This window comes from Athene cunicularia (assembly GCF_003259725.1).
Source record: "Athene cunicularia isolate RWA chromosome 1 unlocalized genomic scaffold, athCun1 chr1_part2, whole genome shotgun sequence".
In the NCBI taxonomy this organism is placed as follows: Eukaryota; Metazoa; Chordata; class Aves; order Strigiformes; family Strigidae; genus Athene; species Athene cunicularia.
The window spans coordinates 32,164,682-32,189,093 of NW_020799092.1; the positions used below are offsets into that span (position 1 = coordinate 32,164,682).

General features: G+C 42.6%; 1 protein-coding gene across 1 annotated transcript; it reads right to left on the reverse strand.

Annotated features, from left to right (window-relative positions):
- On the reverse strand, positions 1 to 21,736 carry ELK3 (ELK3, ETS transcription factor). Its single transcript, XM_026841029.1, has 4 exons — positions 21,530 to 21,736; positions 11,713 to 12,507; positions 5,382 to 5,504; positions 1 to 1,621 (listed from the first exon to the last, which is right to left on the reverse strand). Exons 1-4 carry the CDS (start codon positions 21,734 to 21,736, stop codon positions 1,523 to 1,525), a joined length of 1,224 nt encoding a protein of 407 aa, XP_026696830.1. The 3' UTR covers positions 1 to 1,522.
- Positions 21,737 to 24,412: the final 2,676 nt, after the last annotated feature.

Genomic DNA, 24,412 nt, shown 5'->3' on the forward strand with positions numbered 1-24,412 from the left:
TGCATTAATAAAATGTTTATTTAGCACCTTTCAGGTTGAAGGATCCAAAAGCACTTTACAATTAACTACACACATCATCACTGAAGTGCATTTAAGCAGAAAATCAGCAGACAAGTCACTGCATAAATTTCAAAATAAATGGACTTCTGGCCAGCCGCTTGGCTAGAAAGCAAAGTAGAAGCTCTAATGATCTGTAGCAAACAGGATTCTGATTTTGTTTTGGTTTTTGAAGGTCTCATCTGAAAACCTACATGCTAAAGCTGCATTCAACCCAATTTAGCCACTTCAGAAAACTGAAGATTTGCATCAGCCCTGCCAAGATTAGAATCTGTGGTGCCAGGGAGTCTAGCCTAATCCTAACCTGACATTTAGATGACTAAACCACCACCCCAAGGTAAAGGACATACCCAGAAAGTTCAAGTTGCAAGCATATAGTAACACAGTGCTGGTTTTTAATCCAGATGTTTATACATAAACATCCCACATGTACAGTATGCCTCTTCACAAGCACCAGGCATTAGTTTACAGTCCCGTAACTTTTCCAGCTTTGGTAGAAGGGGAAATGTGACCTTCTGAGCTTTAGTAGCTAGAATAATCATTCCAGGGAAGGAGTAGAAGGCACTTGGCACGACTGAACAAAGCACCTGCAAATTCTCTTATTGGGAATGATCCTCATTGCCTGGGAGGACAGAGATTACCTGCAGTCTTTCCAGCTGTAATGCTGACAGTTCGTAAGAAATAGATGCCAAATAAATTCTGAGCAACATCTCCTCTTCTACAGAAGTATTCTCAAAGGCTGGAAATCTCATGAATACAGACAGCCCAGTTCCTCCCTGTTGCAGCTCAACAGAAGAAGGTGGGCATAAATGTGTTAAATGTGGCTTTGTTATTCCTAAATGCATCTCCTGACTGTAACGTTGATTATGTTTTTCACTTCAGCAAAGAAAAATTATAAGGCTATTTTTATACAATTTGAAAGCACTTAATACAAAGTTACATGAATACACTGCATCATATGGCCTATCTGTGGAGAAAATACTGAAATACTACCATAGGGCTGTTCAATACTAGTTTTTTCTTTCAACTTTTTATCTTAATACTAGAAAATATATAAATCATTTACATGACATTATGCAAAAGAAGGCACGGCCGGTTATAGTTTACACAAGCACAATGCATAATATGCAGAAAAAGGGATTAAAAAGAAGCTTCACATCCTTATTAGATAACATTGTTGCAACCCATTAAGAAAAGTACTTAACAACAGAAGTGTTCAACACTTGAGAGCTATGATATAAAAAAAATTATAATTCATTTAATGCAAAACAGATTTATATATACTTTTATATATAAACACTGTTTAAAAATGCTAACATAATAAAAGTAGATTATCCATGTAATGAAAAGTGCAAACCAAAGTAATAGAGGGTTTCACAATGTCCTTCTCATGACACAGGAAAAACTAGCCCATAGGAATGAAATGTTAAATCCACCAGTAAGTCCTTGGTGTGATGAGGCATCATCAGGATTTCTGAGCATTTGGAGAAAGCAGTACTGGAGAAGAGGCTCCATCCAGACTGGGGAGTGGCACTGGTATGTGACCATTTAGCAGAGTTGGAAACTGTAAGAGGCCAAAAGGTAAAAATTACTCTTTATCTCAAAGCATTCAGCCCCGAAGCACATGGATTTAGCATTAGCAACTGCCTCCAGATGGTTTCAAGACTTGTGATTTCTATACAGTAAGACACATACCAAATGCCTGCATCAGCCATTAGGAATGTAAAAACAAGGAAGAAACCTGAATAATTTGTAAATGTACAGTGATGTATAAATCTATTATTGGCTATATTTTATATAAAAGTTCATATAACACATTTATCATCACCCTGGGCAATTGAGTGCTATAGAGAAATCTTTGCCATCCATTCTGCTTCCAAAAATGTTTTTCAGTCTACAATTTAATTAAAATACATACTTTTTGTCTGCCTTTCAAAAAATCTAAGCAGGGAAGAGCTTTGTGAAAGTTGTGATGCAGTTTTAGGGCATAAAAAGTACAATTGTGAATACAAAGCATGGGGAATGTTACCCTCAAGTAATTGCAGTTTCTCTCTGTATTTACTAAGAAACCATAAACTAGCTATACCAGATCATGTGAAGCAGAATACATTGTCACATGGTATTTACCTTCTGCTTCTGAAATACTGTGCAAAAAATACTTAATACATAAACTGTATATTCCTAGTTCATGACAGCATCCTGACTGTAACTTGCCTGCAGTGACATGTAGTGACTAGTTCTTAACATCTGACCCGAGAAAAAGCAAAGCAAGTAGGTGGAATAAACTTGTTGCAGCATGAGGTGGGAATTATCCCAGTGGTAGATACCAATCTGGCCTTGAGGCCCAGTTCCACGAGCCATGCTGGGTTTCTGTTAGCTTGAGAGAGACAGAGCTGAGTAACAGCTCTCAACTTCAAGTGTCTGCTGTATTTTTACCCCGTACCAAATCAGTCCTTCAACAGCCAACTGTGGTGTAATCAACCTCTACACGTGCATATGATGTGCCTGTAGCAGGATTACTCTTCCACTAAGATGTTAGTTAATGATACCTATCTTCCAGTGTTCAGCTGAAAATCAGGCCAAGCAGCGCAGGCACAGCAGTGTGCTTGGGGGGAGCTGGCACCACACTCCTGGTGCAGCCAGGACTGGCTGATACCTCTCTTAACCAACCCAAGCCTCAGGAAATGTTTCCATCACTTCTGCCAAGATTCGTTAAAACGCAGAACTAAATTACAAGCTCTTGCTTTTCTAGTCTAGGTTTCTAGTGAGACATGTAAATTACAATGTGTTTCATGCGATTCCCAAAGCTAGCAAAAAAGAGGGTTGTGTGATCTCTGGTGTCTGTCGAGGCGGGTGGCATGCTGGCACTATGGCCTGAGATGCAAACAATGCTAACATCACGATTTCATTCTTCCCCTGCCCTCCAGCCCAACCCTGCTCTCTTGTTCTTCTTCCTGTTGTCTCTGTTGCCCCTGGGACTGGGATGATGTTCTTTATTCATACACCTCCATACAGTGGGGATCTGGGACTTGACTATGGCCTCTCAGTGCTACCATCTATACAGTAGTAACAAGGAAAATACACTTGATTTAATTAGCACTTAATTCAAGCTAACTTGGTAATCCTTAAGTTTGGCTGCATTTTCTTGAATTAACCAATTCTGTGCAAGTCTCTTGCTGTTCCAGTTATGTGGTAATTTCAAACTAATGACAAAACATCAAAATAAGTTTAATTACACAGCAGTGTGGCTTCAAAGGGAAGTCTCTCCCAGTAGGTCAATATATCAAGGTAAATTGTGTGGAAGGAGACTGCAGATTTCAGTGATGCTCTGCATAGGCTGTAAGAATGTATAGGCGTAGGTGTATGGGAGTTGCTTACACCTTATAAACATCGAATGACAGTTTTTACAAGTTAATAAGCATCTACATGGTCTGTGAGGGAGTATACAAGTAGTTGTGTCCAGCACTGCCAGAACAAGCTCCTCCTGGTTCACCAAAGGAGGGACCACACTTTCCCACAGGCTTGTTCTGGGCTCAGTGGGACCATGGATGTGGATGGCTCCCTTCCTGGTCCTTGTACTATGCAAAGACTAATACTAAAGAACTGTAGGCAGTGCCAAGAATAGTGCTATTATGAAAAGCAGCACACACCTGAAACAAATACAGCAATCTGATCTCTCTTCCACGCACATCAGCAGGCAAGGGTGCAGTGGCAGGCAGGCAGCCGCAGAGCTGCCCTGGCCTCTGGCTGCTGGCAGGATTCTGACTCCTTCAACAATGACCAAATTTTCTTTCAACTCCCAGTGCAAATGACCAGGTGAAAGCAAAAGCAACTTGTGAAGCAGTTCCAGCTCTTTCCTCCCTTCCCTGACAAGCCACGTGGAACATGGCATGGCTTGTGCAGGCAGCCCAGTGAGAGCTCTGCCCCAATGCCTACGTGGGATGACCAGCAGTTCTCGGTGGGGTCACTAGGCTTCAGCTGTGGTTGTTGTTTCCTATTTGCTGTTAAAATAAAGCTTTGTGCTCTACAAACCTGTCACTGTGGCCTTTGTCTGAATCAAACATCGTTTATAAGGCCTGGGTCTCTCAGAAGGGTGACAGCCAAGGCCACTCTTCACTTTCAGTTCCTACAAGAGGTGGCCAGCATATACTACTGCAAGTTCACTCCAGGCCCTGGCGTAGACACTTCCCTCTCAAATGAAATGGCTGGTGGTTTTCAACCACATGTGCAAAACTAAGGTCCAATAGGGATAAATGAGTTTATCTGAAACACAAACAAGGAGCCCTAGGGCTCCATGCTCAATGTCCCACTGGAGGCAGAAGGACTTACTACCACAGCGAGGACTGTGCCTGAGCAGAGCACTTGAGCCAAAGCCCAGCCCTGGAGTTGGGCAGTCAGTCTCCCTGAAGGTTCAGACTAATAGCAGGATCCCTGTCTAGCAGCAGCCCCCTCTGTTAGCATTGGCCCTCCACAGCACTCAGGGAGTTCATTCCAGGCGTGTCCCTTCATTCTTCAGCCACTTGGGTGGTCATCAGCTTCCTGTGCTTCTTGCCAATCAGCTGATCAGCAGAATTTCTTTTGTGATTTACTGAACTGACTGTTTTGCAGCAGCTACAGCTGGAGCTGCTAATACCATCCCCACCATCCTCTTCCTAAGCCTTGAGTGAATGCTTCAGCTGAGTGCTGTGGCCATCGCAGTTTACTTAATAACTTTTGTATTTACCAAAACTTTGAGATTTTTACTCTCCCAGTACCCATGAGAGTTACATATGGAGAAGTCATGCTCAGAGGTATGAAGTAACTTGGTTGAGGACACATGGATAATTTGCACAACTGAGCCTTCAGGTTCAGAGTGCCCTTATTGTAAATACAACTATGCCCTGTCTTTCTGAGTGAGAAGTAACTCATTAAGACAAGGATAAACCTACACCCACCTCTCTCTGCATGAGATCCAAACTGGCTTTGGTTTTCCCAGGGTCCATGTTCCACCACTCTCCTGGCTGGTCCCTGACTGGTCTGCACACTCTTCCTGAAGCTCTGAGAGCTCAGTTACCTACTCTTACTGTGGTCCAGCACTTATTTCTGATTCCTTCATACAATACATGTGTGCTTGCTGCAGTAGACACTTCCCTGTAGTTCTGACTGTGCTGGCAAGGGTTTAAAGAGGGTACAAGTAAGTAGGCCTCTCTTTAAAAGTGCATGTTAACTCCTGTATTTTTTTAAACTATCCGAAGAGCTCCAGACCAATGTGAGGATATGCTCCCCTGATGTCTCTTCCACATATATGCTTTTGGAAATGAAACCTGTGCATTGGGAAGACCTACCTGGAACAGAGTGTTTGGTCCCTGCAGCCTGGCAGGACTCAGAGGAGCAACAGGACTGAGGCTGCTCCAGAAATGAATGCTAGACAGCAGTGGGCTTGGAGTCAGCAATAATCCATTTGGGGTCTGCAAGACAAAAAAAAAAAACCCATGATGCATGTGTCAGGGGTTACAGCTCCATACAACAATCACAACCTCTGAAGTCTTACACCTCACCTACTGGCTCTTTTTCCCAATGAATTCAGACATACAACATGCCGAGTATACTGGCTGGCAGCAACTGCCCATCCAGCCCCGCATCCTGTCTCCGCAGTGGTCAATACTGGATACCTGCACATTTAATATTCCTTCAGATGCAAATTGATTTCAGTTCTATTGCAATTTGCTTAAGGAGAAGCACAGTGATTGTTTATGTGAACCACACTCATGTGACTGTGTAAAATACCATGATGCCTCAGTGTCTGTAAACACAGCCTTACCTCCTTTATTTTTTAACTTTTGAAGGGCAGCAATTGCTTGAACTGACTTCAGCTTTTGATGCATTAATGCAATTGTGTGTGGAGCCAAAGAGCCACTGCCAGCCTTTAAAGTTTACTCCTCTGATGACAACTGTTCAAAACGGAAGAAGTTTCAAAAAACTGGCAGGCTGATGCAGTGAGAGGCCAGTGTATGGGTTGGGTGCCCAGGGGCATGGCGGATAGCACAGCTAATTGTTTGAAAAGAACCAAAATGTCAAGAATTAAGAATCCAAGGCTTTTTACAACTTGGAAGTGGCTCCTTCCAGTGCTGCGGTACACAAGGATTCCTGGAAATGTTCTTAGCGCTTCCAAAGCACAATTGGAGGGGAGGTATAGGTAAAGCACATGCAAATCTCCATTCAGAGGAAGAATCACCTTATTTTGTATCCAGAGTAACTTTATCTTTCCAAAAAAGAACATGAAAGTGATGTGACAGTTTTGAACAATGTATTTGGCATAATGAGTTAAACTCAGTAATCCTGATGCCAGTTATCAAAATCAGTCCTATTTAGCAAAGTGCTTAATGAAATTAACTGCTATACAGAGAGACCTGGGCAGGCTGGAGCCATGGGCTGAGGCCAACTGGGGGAGTTTCAATAAGGCCAAATGCCGGGAGCTGCCCTTGGGCCACAACAACCCCCAGCAGCGCTACAGGCCTGGGGAGGAGTGGCTGGAGAGCTGCCAGTCAGAGAGGGACCTGGGGGGGTTGATTGACAGCCGGCTGAACAGGAGCCAGCAGTGTGCCCAGGGGGCCAAGAAGGCCAATGGCATCCTGGCTTGTGTCAGCAATAGCGTGGCCAGCAGGGACAGGGAAGGGATCTGACCCCTGTACTCGGCACTGGTGAGGCCGCCCCTCGATTCCTGTGTTCAGTTTTGAGCCCCTCACTACAAAAAGGACATTGAATGACTCGAGCGTGTCCAGAGAAGGGCAACGGAGCTGGTGCAGGGTCTGGAGCACAGGTCGTACGGGGAGCGGCTGAGGGAACTGGGGGTGTTTAGTCTGGAGAAGAGGAGGCTGAGGGGAGACCTCATCGCGCTCTACAGCTACCTGAAAGGAGGTTGCAGAGAGCTGGGGATGAATCTCTTTAACCAAGTAACAAGCGATAGGACAAGAGGGAATGGCCTCAAGTTGTTCCACGGAAGGTTTAGACTGAGTATCAGGAAGCATTTCTGTCCAGAACGGGTTGTTGGACATTGGAATGGGCTGCCCAGAGCAGTGATGGAGTTCCCATCCCTGGAGGTGTTTAAGAGTCAGGTCGACTTAGCGCTGAGGGATCTGGTGTAGTTGGGAACGGTCAGTGTTAGGTTAATGGTTGGACTAGATAATCTCCAAGGTCTTTTCCAACATTGATGATTATGTAATTCTGTGAAATTTGAGTGCACACTTAGCAAGTAAGTACGTGTTACACTGTGTGAGACAAGTGCCTCAGTGCTCTGCTGAACTGGGGCATCAGCTTGTCCAGAGTTTAAAACACATAAAGCAAAGATAGAAGATTGAAGATAAGGTGTATCTCCCCCTAGTAACCAGCACGTCATGCATTCTGCTACCTGCTAGCTTCCCACCAGGCCAGAGTTATAAACTCCCACATATGGCAACTACAACCAGGGTCTCACTTAATAACTACTTACACCATGGGCTGTCATCCTGTCACCAGCCTCTGCAGTGAGCAGGCTCAGAAAGGCAGGTACCACAGGTCATGTGGATTTTCCAATATGATGGACATGTTATTTGCAAAGCAGTGCCTGAAGGATCAGCTGTGTTGTTTGAGGCTCTGTGCAAACACCCAGGAATACAGACCTGCTCTGACGTGCTTGCACTGGAGTTCACAACAGGGTCAAACAATTAGTTTAACACCAGCAGAATAGATGGGAGAGACAAGGCACAGCAAACATTAAGGTCCTCTCAGTGATTCTGTCGCAAGGTGTCTGAAAAGCTGTTTAATACAAAGAGGCTGACTGCTCTTGAAAGGGATGTTTTCTCTAAGGAATCTCAAAAGAAGCAGGGTTCATGGAGAAATGCAAAGGAAAAGGACACTGCCATTTCTCTTGTGCTGAAGAAGGTGGGTCAGAAACACCAAACCCCCGTGGAAGAAACCACAGTTATGTCGCAAGGAGTAATAAACATGTGGTATTGCTGGGAAAGCAAAAAGTGTTTATGCAGTAAAATAGCAGGTATGGTGGTCACTGGAGTACCAGTGAGGTCAGGGTGTGCATATATTTGGCTGACAACAAAAGGGACAAAGAGTTGGTGGAGGCCTGGCAAGGAGAAAACTTCTGTCTTGATCTCAGCAAGTGACAGCTCTTGTCAAGATATCTAAGAAAAAATACTTGACAAGCAGGCACTTGTGAACAGCTCCTTTGCAAACGTCCTCTTCCCAGCACCACAATGCTTTCATGGGGCAGGAAAACTGCAGTACCAGTGAAAGCACCTTTCCTGTGCTGCATTACAAGCTGATGCTCCACAGGCAGGCAGCAATTGATGGGGATTTACAAGACTGACAGAGAACACACTGAATTAGGTCAGGATAAATACTCAGAGATCTACTTACAGAAGAGCCTACTAACCTTAAAACCAAAGATGTACGCAGCGAGACCCAACAATATTTGACTAAGGACACAGTATTGTGCCAACTGTACTAAAAGCCCCAATGTGCTATGCCTCAGTTCTTTATTTTTTCTCTAAGAAGCTGCAGATATTCAGAACTGAAAATGCAGCTGAAGCAGAGATGTCCTCCATTCATCTCTGGAAGCATGTTAACAAGCCTAACAACAGTGCTAAGCAAAAGCGCATGTCCCCCAATGATCAGAGCACTAATGTCTGCAAGTTCTGCCAGAGCCAAGAGCCAGCCAAAGCAAGCCTCCAAATCTGTTAATATTTAATGCAAAAAGAGCACAGGGCCTCTCAGGCTTGTTCTCAGTTTTGCCATCAGCCAAGCATCAAAACCACCAGAGGAAACCTAAGTGTAAACAACACCACAGCACAGGCTATCCTTAACCTACACGTGGAAATTGATGTGTCAATTTTCTGCCCTCATGCAGCTGTACATCTGGTATTAGATGTGGAACCCAGCGGGAAGTTCCTACTTAAAAAAAATCATTATAATCTAAGCATGGGAACAGTTTAAATAGAAATAATTCATTGCACAGAGAGGATTATGTTAAGCAACAATGCTCATGGCTCCTAACTTCTCTGACAAAGAATGTGTGTAAGTACAAGCTTTCTTGTCACTTCTAGCTGTCAGATAATGGACAAGTGCTATCACACGTACATTATTTCCCAGGTCATTAGGCATGTGCTAGAGCCTGGATGGTGTATGTGGATATAATACAGATCACGCACGTGCTGACTGCAGGCACACTACTTTGTCTTTAAGGAAACAGCATGTTGTAAATGTTACAAATGCTAAAGTAGAGGCCTGAAGAAAGAGAGTCAAAATAATATATCCATATTGGCCAAGGGAAAGCCAACAAAAATAACAATAATACATAATCTGTAAAAGAAGCAAGTACTGAGTGAAATTAAATATCTCTTTGAAGCTAACCAAATGGAAAGCTGGTATTTCTCTAGCAAAGTACGGTACCATGTGCACTGACATCTTCAGACCCATTGTTCTGTTGTGAAATTGGTTGTGCATATCATGTGTCCTTTCACAGGGCTCCATCCAAGGGTATTCCTCGTGACCAGGTACAATGGAAAGCTATGTAAAATACCCTCTCAGGCAGCAGGACCTTCACCGAACCTACCTTGCTCTTGGAGCAGGAACTTGTGTCTGACATCCCGTTCTGCACCCGCCCCTGGCAGCAGGTGTCTACCACTCGGATCTGATAAATCAGAGATCATCTGAGATATCATGCATGCTCTTCCTAAGATAATGGGATGGACTGTGTATTTCCAGCCTAAATTATGGCTTTAGTTATTTTGCACTGCGGTATTAGAGTTATCTGACCACAGTTGTTATATAGTTTTTCTTTTATATTCACTAGGTCAAGTATTTAGGATGCAGGGTGCTTCTTACCCACACTAGAAATAGAAGGCTAAAAGAGAGGGAAAAAGCTATGTTGCTGTATAGCCTAAAGTTTAAATAAACAGACCCAGGAACTACCCTACATGGGTGCCACCTGCCTCTTCAGTGGTTAACCTGTAAAAAAGATATGTAATGGCATTAAGTTGACTAACAATAATCACAGCCTTAGCTAGCCATCCTGCTAAAAGAGGGCCACAATCATCCACCTAATTCCCTTCTTTGTCTTTCAGGGACAGTAAGTACAACAGTTTATAGATGAATGAGAAAATTATTTTTCAAAGAAATAATTACAAAATGAGGAAAGAAATCTCTGTTCATACTGAGTCTTGGGAGAGCAGTAAATTAAAGCAAGCTTGTAATAACTCATGCTGTCATTGTGCCTGGTTGGCATCTGATATGATTTATTTGTCAGATTTGCTCCCTACAAGCAAAATACTGTGGTTATACCAGTTAGAGGTTACAGGAGTTGGTCAATGCACCTCAATTTTGGTTTGCCACCCTTCAGTTATTTCTGCCAAACATACCTTCACTTGAAGGCTTTATGATGTCAAATATCACAGATAACAGCCCACAAAATCCTCTTTCTTTGTGACACAACTTCATCTCTCAGTAGCTTACAGGTGTGTCTGAACTGCAATAGCTTTACACAAATTTGCTCTGTAGCCAGTTGAAAACCTCAATAACAGCAAGCGCCGCACTGGTCGAGAGCACCTGCTGACACTCTCACCTCTGCCAGGCCTTCGTGCTGTGAGGGCACACAATGCTGCCCGTGCCCAGCTGGAAGACCTCTAACACCTGGCTGCACTGCAGGCATCATCTGCACAAAACCTCTTCGAAAGGGAAGAGGTAAGGGGATTATGTGACCCCCAGACAGCCCAAAGTAAATGAGAGCTTGTAACACACACCTTTGTATTTATTTATTTATTTACTGTTCAGTTTGTTTCATTCAATGCTCGTATTTGCATCAACTTTTATTTTGGGGTGGGGGAGGAAGTTAGGGGGTGTTCCTCATTGGGATAATTTTATTTAGATTTTACTTTGGATTCTTTTGTCTAATTTTGCAGTCGTAGTGTAAGACAAAACTCACCAGTGAACACACCAGGTCATTACCTATGAGATTTTCCTCTTCTCCTCTCAACTGCTAGATTTTCTTTCATAGACTTGCTTGAAAATGAGAACCTGTCATTGACATTACCACAAATACGTGCTTAAAAAAGAACAAAATAACCTACTGGTTATTCAGTAGGTCTGTGCTGAAAGGCAGCTCTGGCAAGTACTCTGTGGATCTGTAAAACTTTGGAAACTGAAACTGGCTTAAGAGCCTTGTCTTAGAAACCACTTAATTTGCTCCATATTCAAAAACTAATTAAAAGGTCACACTGTTTGAATGGATACAACATCTAGTAGAGAAATCTAACCAAGCATCCTGCAATGCATATGCTCAAGTCATGACCTAAAAAAACCCTGTGGTATTCTTGTTGGCTTTTCCTGCTTGTTTTGTAGACCTGGAAGCTGGTTTGAACTGATAAGCGATTAAATCGTGTAAACTATCGGCTGCCCATCTCACCATCCTTCCAGGCAGTCTGTGAACTGAGAGGGCTTTTCCCACGCTCACGTAGGCACCCCAGGAGGAACCTACTTTCCACCCTTTGTTTAGACCTCTGATACTTCCCTCTTCCCCATATGCTTCTTTTTTCCATCGGATGATGACAGACCCATAGAGCTAACACTCTTGGCCACACGGAAGGAATACTGGCTGAACCAAGAGTACAGGAGACAGTCAGGTCTTACCTGTGCAGTGAAGAAAGCAGGAGTCAAGGATCCCGAAGGAAGCGCAGGGCTGTTGAGGGCAATGGAACCGATGTCAGTGCTGGAGAGAACCATAGGTGGGGCAGAAATTTCCAAGCCTTTGGGTTTTTTAGCCTTTGGGGGAAGAGATGGAGATTTTGCTTTGGAGCCTGAGGAGAGGTTCAGAGGCTCAAGGGAATCTGAGTCATGGCAACTGGACTCAAGGAAGAGGCTCCTGTGTTCTGCAGGAAGGGGTGAGGTGGGAGACAGAGATGGTGACCTGGAGGAAGATGACGATGGAGATGAAATGCTGGCACTGTTGGGTAGCATGAGGGAAGATATTTTAGCTGATACTGATGAGCTGAGAAATGCAGAGGCAGCTGCTGTTTCAGAAGTGGAAGGCAACGACACCATGGGCCTCATAACTTGTTTGTCTGATTTGTTTGTCACAAATCTTATAACAGTCCGAACTTCTTCGACTGGTGTGTTTCCTTCTGACTTCTCCTCCAGTTTTTCTGTTTTGATTGGCTTGTAAGGGTCTGGCTGGTTCTGCAGAGAGTTGATAGTGAAAGAGGAGTACAGGCCAGAGTGGATGTATTCATTACGGCTTGTGCTTTTCAGTGCTGACAAGCTGTGCTTGTGCTGATCCCTTCCCTCAGAAGGCATCTTACAGTCGCTGTCCTGCAGCAAAAGGCTCTCTCTGCTGATTTCCACAGCATGTGGATCCATTTTTAAAATCTCAGGAAAGGAGACAAACTTGTACACAAATTTTTGTCCAATCACTTTCTTGATGATGTTCTGCAAATACAAAAGCAGATGCTAGAAAGATCAGCATTTTAGAGGCACTGAGCCCAGCAAATATAAGGGGGCTCACAAGGGTAGGGAGGGGCACCGCTCCCTCCTCAAGCTGAGCAGGTCATTTCCCTGGGGCTTCTAACGCTGCTCATCTTTGGCTCATTCACATAGCTCTGCTCAGCTAGGGAGACCATTCCCCCCCCACCCCTGCCCCTCCCCAGCTACTCATGGTGCCTAACAAAATCACCATTACTAGGTGATAGACCTGCTGGCTGCTGGTGAGCTGTTTTCCTCCAGCTTCCTCTGAGGTATGTTAGGAATATTTTTTTTCTAGTAAAAACAATTTTGCCACCTTGCAGACTTGAGCCATGCCACCATTTGTACTTCACAACAAAAGCAAACTTCTTCATTTATGCCTCCCAAAACTGACACCAACTACTTAGAGTATGAAAAATACTCAAATGTCTCCAAGGGACAAAATTACTTCGGTCTCCCTGCTCCAGTCATTTACCTTCTTGTCCTGACCATGTGCAGAAGGATTGACCTAGGCTGACGGTGACTGTCCTTCTTTCAACAGTCATGAACTATGTCCGTGACAAACGCAATCACTTGCATGTGTTGGAAAAGTACTTGTGTCTTGCTGTATTGCCTGTGCTATCTCCAGGTTTAGTCTCGGGATGCTCACTGGTGCAGGCAGGAGGTTTCCATCAGTCTAAACTGGTTATAGAAATTAATTCCTGAAAAAAATCCCAAACCCCTCAAAGGTTTGTAGAACTATTTATTTTTTTCTTCATATTTGCCATAATGAAAGTGTCCCCTTTATGGAAACAACTGACCCCCTTTGAAATTGAAATCTTTCATGAAGGTCCCATTTCCAGTCCTAAGCTCTCTTCCTGCAAACCCAGGTATGCTGCATGCTCTAACACCATGTGTGGTATCCCCAGGGACGTGATGTGAGCTCCTCCACAGATGCACTGTACGGCACCAGGTGCTGGCCTGGCCTATGGAAAGGACTGAAACATTTACCACCCTAAGCCAAGCGCTGTGGAAGGCAAGAAGCAATATTTCCTGAAATTTCCATAGTTATTTCTCTCTTCCTGAGGTCCCTGTCTTTAAGTCACCTCTGAAAAACCCTTCCAAGAAGCATCCCTTTAGTACAGCACGTCTGCTACACCTCCAGCTGATACCCTGCAAACAAGACATTTGCTTTGCTGTACATGTGGGAATGTAAATATTTACAATATTCCTAAAAATCTGGTTTTCATTCTACCACAGATTCTGAGACCAGTAGAGGAAACATTAGTTACACTGACTGAAAATTTAAAAAGAAAAAAAAAAAAAGAAATACAAACACTATCCCTATTTATTTATGGACAGTACCTAGTGCTGGGTGCTTCCAGTGCCTGCATGACACCTTTTTTTGTCACAAAAGCAAGGCTCATTTTGGGAAAGAAGAGTCTGCACCTGGGTATCGGAATCTCTTCCATCTTTCAGCTGAGCTACTGCACCCTGTAATTCATCTGTCTAAACGTCCTGGTATTTAATTCAGGAACCTTCTTGAATACAAAATTAATCCTACAAAGAGCTCTGGGATATAGCTTGGCTTCACAGGTCAGGAGCTGTGGCACAAACAGAAAAAGTTGTTTCACAAGTTGCTAACAGAGATCTGTAGCAAGGAGAGGAATTAAATTCAGCATGCTCAGACTAAAGGCACAAAACTGCCCTCTTCCGTGATGAATTGTACACACGTCTACCCACCTCACAGATCCTGCAATGCCTATTTTTGCCCTCTAAAATTTCAGGACATCTCAATCTGCATGAGCTTTAATTCCCATGGCCTACATATATTTTTTGGTGCTAATTAGGTGAAATGTTGGATGGACGCACTTTCTCTGCTCTCTATTACATTCTTCTTGAAAAATGTAAAATCTCCAAACTACTCAACATATGAAAAAAAAAACCCAAAAACCAAATAGATTGTTTTCTTTTTTTTTAATAACTATTTTTAAATTTAAAATAATACCTCCCCTCTGCTCTTGGCAGCTTTAACTTACTGTCACATCAACTGCTGGCAACAGAGCTCCTTCTTGGAAAATGTGACTCCCAGCAGAAAAAGATTAAATGTATTTAAGGGTGGCACTTTTACACAGGTACAAGCTTAAAACGGGAACATTGCTATAAAAAGCAAGCAAACAGGCTGGTGAGTTTATACTTCCTCTGTTATTATTAAATATAGTTATGTTTTAAGAAGGTCTATCAGTGCGGCTTCCCTGACTCCATAAGCCTGAAGCAAAGGCCCACTTAACAACGGCTGGAGATGAAAAGGATTCAAGTGCAGATCCCTCAAGCACTTTGCAGGCTTCTCTTAAATGTGAAGCCTGAGGATATCTCCATCAGCGTGTCAGAGAAAATAAGGATGCAAATAATTAAATGCCTCCAAAACACCACTGACTTTTCTAAATTTTTTTTTGACAAGTAATTGAAGTGAAGGTAAAAAGCAGCTTATTTTTACCACCACCTCAGTGATCTGTCAGAATCATTCTGAGCTGTGGATGATGGTTCAAACCACAGAAGACAGTGACAGGCATCATGACAAGCAGGGGTTTTCCACCCTCAGTTTGAAAGGGCAAAGAAGGCTTCCTTATATTAAGGATTTAATTTGCGGGGAGACTAGACCACTTGCTTGGTAGCAGGACAGTAAGTACATGTGCACATTTAGCCCTTTTTTGTTGTTGTTTGAATTTTCTAGGTAAATTCCCTCATGAGCAGGCTTACGACGAGTGCTAGCAGCTGCCAGCCAGGGCTGCAGGGAGCTCCGGGGCTGCACTGCCAGTAAGGCAACTGGTGGGCCAGTGCAACTGCTGGGGAGGAGAACTGAACAACCAGGCCAGGAGCAAGGGCTCCAGTTCAACAGCTTGGAAAAAAAAAAATCTTATCAAGAGACAGCACTCTGACATTTAGAAAGAGGGCAGGGAATTGGGAACATTCCTCTTCTGTTGGCTTCTTGACTGTTCCTCACTTGAACACTTTACAGCTCCTCTCCTCTGTCTCCAGTCTGTAAAACAGTGAATACAGCAAACATGACCATCCCCCATTGCAAAGTGCTTTGAAAACTGCTGATCCGAACTGGCTACAGCACTGCCCAGCGTCTGCTCTAGTCCATCAGCTGTGTAAGGGAGCTCAGGTTTATTCACACCATATCACTTCAGACACTCACTTATGAGCATCTCCAAAACCAGCCCTACCCAGGTGCTCTGAATCACCAGCAGGAGGAATGGGTCTCTCCCCCTGTCCTCCACAGACCAGCTGGCTGAGCCAGATACCAAAGGCTCAGTGGCCTGGTTCCCCCTGCAGCTTAAACCAGTCAATAATGTGGCTGGGGGGTTTTTGTGTCAACTATGCATATGCCCTCCTGAAATACACAGGAGCTTTTGCCCATCTCAACAGCACATGACTTCTGAGTCTCTTTCCATTTTTTTCTTTCCTCCCAGTTGTTTTCCTCTGCATTGGTGCAACTCAGACTTCATTTCTTCTATCAAGTGTCTGTGTTTTATTTTCATCAGCTCTGACTCTTACTCCCTGTCTGAGCCATCTAGAGCTAAGGTGTAACTATGCTACCAGTGTGACACAAGGATTTTAGTGGTTTGGCTCAAGCCTCTTAGCTAGCAAGTTCGCTGCTGGCTGCAGGAGCCACTTGGGAAATGGGATCCTGGTTCCAAGTTGAACTTCAGACTAACAAGGGATCTCAGGGGAAGGAAGACCAGATTGGAACCCTGCCTCTCACACTTGGGCACTAAAAATAGGAACTAGTAACCAGGCTACTGGGTCTGACCTGTTACGGGAGGGGAGGGCACCTCTGAATCCTAAGAGCACCTGAGAAGCTCTGTTCCCCACACTGCAACAAGCACAAAGAAGCCCATATTATTTATATACCATACATCATACTGCCAACCCATCTAAACAAGCAGGCAGCCATTAACAGAAACTAAAATGATTTATTCCATCTTTAGAAGATAGATTGAATAGCATGCACCAAGCAAAGCCTGGGGCCACATACTGTTCAGAGAGGATGCAAGAATACTGAATATCTGCTCATCACAACAGTATGTGACTGTGCAATTAATTATGCAAGCTTAACTCGTGCAAACATTAAGGTTACCCAGGGAACTGTGATTCTTGCATTTCCTAATTTCTGAGGGCTTGACTTCCACAACTGCTACATTCTATTACCTGCATGTTATTTCCTGGATTCGCCCTCCTTCCCTCAAAAAAAAAAAAAAAACCCTCGTGGGGAAAACTCACTAGCTTCCTTTTGTGGTGTCATCTTGAAATATTCATGGTGACCTTTAGTAGTCCTGAAACCCCTAGAGACTTCCAAAAGGTATCTGTCATTATGCTATCAGAAAAACAAAGTAACTGCACAACTTGAACGAAAAGAAACCTACTAAACCTACTTGTAAAGGTATTTTAGTTCTATACAAGAAGCTAAAGAGTGCTCTGCGTGGGAATAGATGTGAAGGGTTTCCTTGCCTGAAAGCATTACAAGAGATTTTTGACCAGCAGAAGTGTGTAACATGATGGACATGCTGTTCAAGCTGTAGGTAGAGAGAGTGCAGGGTGCCTTTCCTCAGTGCTATCTGTCATCTGTTCTGCTGCTCTGTTGAGGCAACAGGGAAAATGCACTAAATAAAAAGGGAGGAGAGGAATTCAGGTACAAATGAAAGAGGAAATGGGAAGTCTTCAGATTATCTACAAACCTTTAGCAAACAGAATCATGGTAGGAAATTACAGTCAAGATATGCCACACTCTACATTTCCTGGGGTGGTTTATATGTGAATTTAACATAAATCTAGCCATCAGCCTCAAGAGCACATCATGCTTGCTTTTAAAGCCAGACTAAGGAACTTGTCTTAATTGTTATTTTCTCCAGCACTGGAATTAATTTAATTTTTAAGTTCAGATGAATCAGATGATGAATTTTAACAAGCTGGTGTTCCCCCCCTCAAGCAAAATAGCAGATCTCATAAACCTCCATTTATCCAGTGATCAGTCTTTATTTCTCCACAGTGAATAATTTCAAAGACAAAGCATGAAGCAGTAGCTCAGATAGTGACAGCTATTAATGCAGTAGCAGCAGAGGGCAGCCCAAGAAAGGAAGGCCCATCCCATGTGTCATCATAATTTCTAAAACGTCACTGCCCTTTGCCTCAAACTCACATGCTGCCAGACCAGTTGGGTTATAGGTAGAGAAGTTCCTGTTGATAATTCCCCAACTCAAATAAAGTCTTGTCCAGAGTTCTGCCTATTGACTTTCCTGCTGCCACTCCCCAGACTGCAGCACAATGTTTATCCCATTTGCTCAGTGTGCATCGCATTTGCCCTTGCAGATCCAGCTGCCAACACAGCCATCACTGCCAACAGCAGTGGAGGGGACAAGGATCTCAGAAGGCTCCTTAAGGCTACCTCACTGCTCTTGGTTTATCCCACAAATTGGTGAATGGTCCAGGGGAGAGGAGTGCAAAACTCTGAGAGGCTCTTTCACCTCACCAGCCCTTCCTCTTTTGTTCTGCAGAAGGGAAAGAAGAATTCTAAGGAGCCCTTCCTTCCATCCTCAACTTCTTCCCTTTCTGTGCTATGCAGCACGGACTGAACTGAAGGCAGAGGAAGTGTTCAGGACTGAACCCACTGCTAAGCACTTCCTGCCAGCCTACTAGGATTCATTATCCACTATCCCAGCCAGTATCTCTCATATTTCAAAACCTGCAGCAAGTTCCCCTGTCCCTCTGCACTTTCCTAACAATCTGCCTTTCTCCACTGCCTGGGAAACAATAGGACACAACACAGAAAACCCTCACAGTGGGTGAGAAGCTCCCACTGTTTTCTGCTAAAGATCTTCTCCAATTTAAACAGTAATAGGCATGATTTTGGTTTGAGCTTCAAACCCTGATCACAATACATAGGGAAGAGCTTATCCTTCTTTCCATCTAGGAGCTACCAGCTCCACTGGGTTGCAGAACTCCTGGAAAAATGGCCAAAATCCTTGTGCCACACCTAGATAAAACTGCAGACAGAAGAGAGCACACAGTTCAAGAAAGAAAGCAGCTGTAAGAACAGCAAGCAATGACCTCAGCCAGAGCCCTGGTGAAGAAACTGTACAGCCACTCCTCTAGCAGATGCTGCATGAGCAGAGACAAAACAGATGACAAAGGGTGTGTGCTGGGTGGTGGGGGGGTGTGGGCAACTGAAAACAGTACAAGGGTTAAAAAAAAAAAAAAGGTTAAAAGAAGAAAGGGAGCCTCAAGTAAGGAGCCATTATATTCCATTGATCGGAAGAGATCAGAAAGATCTTGAAGGATGAGTGCTACAAATATCTTGTCCTTTGTATTTAAGCAATGTCTGTTCAGCCCCTGTGTATCTGGGCTCTGCCTGGATATGCTATTCATTCACCAGCAGGCACTCTGTCTCCATTGATCCCAGTGAAGTTTATAATCAGAGGGGTTGGAGTCATATAATGAGGCGAGCTTCTCCATGCTGAGCAGAAAGCACTTAGTGAAGGGGAATTCATCACACCAACTGCTTCAAACAGCCACTGCACTGTCCTCTCTGAATCCTTTTGTGCCTTCTCAGTCAGGCCACCTTTGAAACATGTTAAGTGGAAAAATCTGACTTCTAGTGGACAAAATACTAAAAACATTTAATTGCAGAATTTACAGCTCTAAATCTGAAACCAAAAGTCTTATAGAAGAAGGAGCCCTTCCAAATTCCAATGTGAGTAATGAAAAGTCTGATCATCAAATCATGCACAGTTAATGTGCAGTCAACATGTTCTTTGATTGGTCTGTTAGACTGGCTACATAGCACCCAGCCCCACCATGCCCTTCAAGGATTGGTGCACTACAAATAATACATGACAATAGTACTCTGAGCTCACTAGTTTCCTCTGCCTTGTGCAAGCAGCAAGCAAGCATGGATGCATAACTGTGCTGAACACTGGTCTTACTCACTGTATAATCTCATCTCACTGCCTTTTCTGAAAATCAAGATGAGAACAGACCACTAAGCATGGCTATGAAGTTTTCCTTTTTAATACACAATATCTGTAACAGTCCTTCTCTTTAATAATCTTCAAGAATATAAGAAATAGTAAAACCTATTAATTTAGACATATTATTAAAAATATCCATTTAGGGGGAACTAATCCTGAAAAGATAGAATACAATCAATACTGTTAAGCCAAAAAAGGCTGGAAAAACAATCTGGAAACTCCTTGTTGAATTTGCTGGAGTCTAAAATTGAGAAGGATGAATGTGCAAGATATTTTAGCACCTCTGTATTTGCGTGCTACAATTTTTTCCTTCTAATATCTTGACACATCTGAGAGAATCTCTTCAAATATCTTTCTGCTATAGCAATCTAATACATACACTCTTACTCCCTGTTCTCATTTTTGCATTCTCTGTTGTACTGTTGCCACCTTGCTTCAGGATGAAGAATAAGACCAAAGACTAAATGTCAAAGGGAAGGACAGTTTCACAGTAGTGACAGTGATCTTATGAACTCCCATTATACCACATAAATTTTATTTTCAGAGGTGCTAGCTACCAGTAACCTCTACTGACCTCTCCTAGATTGTGGTCATGCTCATGATGTCTGAAAATCAGAAGCAAACTGAGTGATCTAAATAATTCCAGATTACTATATTCAATATGTTATTATTTTAGACTTCAGTTTTAAATAAAGAGGTTGAAAGTGGAGTTCTCAACAGCCAACAGCTCCGCACTAGGTGTAACCAGCTTCTGAGAGCACACAAAGAACCACAGCTTGCCAGCTAAAAGGTTTATGCCTAAATTGTGCTGATTCCTTGGGTCTTATTAGTTCTATCAAACCTCAACAGATATATCTGTGAAGGAGGGGCAACATTCAGTAGGTCTTGCAAGGCAGAAAAACTGGATGAAGAAACACCTACCAAAGCACATGTTTCACTATTTTGACTTGAGATACACAGAAGATAAATACACTCTGATTTGGGAACTTAACATTCTACAGCAGATACAGTCTTCAGCTAAAATGAGCTCAGCATGAGACTACTACCTTGACAAACAGACCCAAACATATCCCCGCTCTGACACCCAGCATCTGACCAGCTGCTTTTCCCTCTGTTTGCTTTTCTTCTGCACTTTCATCCAGTAGGACATGACATTAATGCTCTTTCATATATATTGCTGCTAATTAAATGACAGCAACATATAATCTAGATTACTGTGGAAGCTAACACAGATTTTGTCCTAAAATGACACAGTGGAAAAATTCCAAACTCTTAGAAACACTGAGCATTAACAAAGGAATAGTTACAGTGAGATCCTGCTAAGGTAATACTGCACTGTCATAACTGCAGAAGTGTTTCAGCACTGTATTTCCAGCTAATAAATTAGGACCCAATACAACTGTAGAAAAGATTTACCAGAAAGCTCAGGCAAGACTAGCTAAAACACTGGCCAACAGGATCTATGCTCCCATCTGTCCCATGAAAACTGTGAAAACTCAACCCTGCTCTCTATGCTTTTGGGTCGGCTGTTTGACTTTTCCCTGTTCTGACATAGGTGATACCAGCTGGTAAAGCTGCCACTCTGCCTGCTGTATCACAGTATCACTGCTTTCCACCACGTCCCTGCGTTCCAGAAGATCCTATGCAGGCTGTAATAATCAAACAGTTCTCTGTTATCCACAGTTATTTTATTGTTTGCAAAAGCTACAGAAAATATTAGGTAGCCAAATGCATAAACACATGAAAGTATCATTAAGTGTAAACCTAGGTGAAAACCTCGTCTCCTCATGAAATGGGATGTGCATCATTTTCCTGGACATCTTTTAGCTGCCCTCTTACCTCCACTGCGATTGCCTTCAATAGTGTTGTCTGTTGTAAGAACTAGTTAGAGGAACTTTTGAATACCTTCCATATAGAGGTGAAATATTAAATGGTAGTGTTTCTGTTTTCTTAGTCTGCATGAGAATAACAAAATTTACCTTGTCATAATAGTATCTGAGCGCTCGGCTCAGTTTGTCATAATTCATATTAGTTTTGTTTTTTCTGAGTCCCCACAGCTTAGCCACTTCTTCTGCCTTGAGTAGCTTGAATTCGCCATCATTAGACGTCCAGCAAATCAGGTGCTCATGTTTCTGGTCTAGCAGCAACTGCAAAAGGAACTGCCACAGTGTGATTGCACTCTCCATACCTACAAGGAACAAAGGAGAGCAACAGTGTGAAAAACATTTGGGAGCAGGTGTTTCACCCAATGCTCATTTCAGTAATAAGCTCTGTGTAGGAATCATCCTATGTAATTGAGCAAAGGAAGCTACTGCATCACTTACAACTGAACATCCACAAGACCTACAGGTCTTGCACTCCCATTTCAGTACTTTTTCCACTGCTGTTTTCTGAAGGGACACATAAAATAGAGTAAGTATTTAGAAAAGCATTGCCCACATAGTTCACATGGTACAGGTTCATCTCTGGTTAGTGTCTTCAATTCAATGTATGCAATCACCCTTCAAAGGAACATACAGGGGGGAAAAAAAAAGGACTTGATGTAACTATCCACTGAAGTGAGACGAAAAACTGCTGTTTCCTGTCATGAGAAGAGTTCAGTATAACTCGTTCGGATACATCACTGTGAAGAAGGGGAGGAAAAGGGAAGACCAGAGCAGTCAGCTAGAGGACCAGAAGCCTCCCTCTGCCACCACACACACGTGTCTTCCCCAGTGTCATACGGCCTTTGTATCTTCCAGGGCCTGAAATGGCTCTTGCTGCTTCTGTTTGCCAATTCAAATAGGTCAAAAGATATGTGTTTTGCAGAAATGCTGAAAGTTCAGTACGCTTAAGTACAGTAACGTAAGTGATGTGTGCCCTGAACCTTTCTCTAACAGCAATCTTCCCTTTCATTACCATATGTACGACTGAGAACTAGGAATATTTTTAACAGTGCCTGAGTCTTACTTCTAAGGTTGTTTGAATATTTTTTCTCTGCTGAAGGTTGTTTGAATTTTTTTTTCTCTACTAACTGCCTGTGCTACTGAGCCCTCCCTTGAATGAACGGGTTTTTTAGGCACTGCAATAGAAGGACAAATTTATGAACCAACTCAGCACAGATATATACACAATTTAAAACCTGGGAGCATTACCACTGAAGACAATTTATTATTGCAATGAAGATATTGCTAAAATTGACCTTTTAAATTACAGAACTACAAAATGATATTTCCCCCCACTTTCAACAACACTGCCAGCCTTAGTATGTTAACACTGTATCAAATAATTTTTTTCTTGGCCTCTTCCGATACTTTAATTTGGACATGTTACATTTAACTAACACAGATTTAAAGATGATGGTATTACTGGGTTAACTATGGTGCTAATGGGGCTAATTATTGCCTGACATCTTTGTACGTGTAACAACGGATATTTTTGTCTTTATCTAAAGCAGCTCATGATTTTTAACTTCCTTGCTCAGTTTGTTTCCTAATGTATTACTGTTTGTGCCCTAACAGATTACACAGCCGCAGTATGCCAGGCTTCCCGCCAGACGTTTCCCTGGGTGTGTTGACCACGAGAGGGCACAAGACTTCTAACTATCTCCCTACCACATGGCAGCGGACAACACGCGGCTGAGGGAAGATTTGCCTCTTCAAGTCTGCCCCAGCACTACGGAAATCACGTTGCATAAACATCACTAGTATAAAGGCAAATACGCTGCATAAGCTTCACTAGTGTAAAAGCAAGTTTAAGATGCTACAGCACGTTGTCAATAATTTTACAGAAAAGCGGGACTTGGAGCTCTGTTTTGGTCCAAATAATTTCCAGTACGCTGGCCACAAAAGGGTTTACAGAATTAACGGATGGTTTTATTATCCCTCATTTTGCTGATTAACTGAGAATCCAGACTGAATAACAAGGACAAAAATATCTATCCCTGACACCCAGCTGTGTAACACGGTAACTACACAGCACCTTCAAGGGACAGCAGAGGCTCCCAGGACTGTTAGGGATCTTTGAAACAGAACTTCCTGTATGGATGATTTGGCACTTTCAAATGTTTGCATTTGATTTGTTGCATTTTTTATCACTTTATACAAATCCTTTTCCATATGGTGTAAGGCAAGAAGAAAATGTATAGCTAGAATTAAATATACCTGAAAGTTACAGTCGCCTTACAGTCTTTAAAAAACTTTTAAAGTACACCATCTGTACAAGTATTAACATCTTTAATGGATTATTTATCTAAAACATCATAGCTAATAAAGTATCCTTGATAATCTAGCATCATATATACATACTTTAAAATTAATATTTATACATTTTGCAACTTCACTAAATGTGTAGGTATATACAGCCATATTACTTTAAAATAATTACAGTTTCTGTTCATCGCTTATTATAAGCAATACTCTTCATCATTTCAATTTGTATCATAAAACTGTTCCAAACAAGAAATCACAAACAGAACTTTTTTTTCCTCTGGAAAATTAGAGGTCACTTATAAATATCTTTCTTCATAATTGTATTAAAATGTGTAGAGGTGTATCATGCTACAAAGACCTGTCAGTAGAACTTTAGGTGAGGAAATTAAACATGGGAGAGTGACAGAAGCACCAATACCAACTCCACCACCATGCCATTAGCCAAATCAGAGGTGCATTTCTCTCATCCAGACCTTAAATTCCATCTTCCTACAGATCATCAGCAGTCACACCCCTTCAGAGTGTTTACGTGGAACTGAACTCAAAGTGAAGCACATTTTGCTGCAGTTTCCTTATACTTCATTCACCTCCGCCCGACACTCACAGAGTAACCTACAGCTAACATTGCACTACACTTTCCATTATGAACCTGTTTTCTGATGCTTATCATTT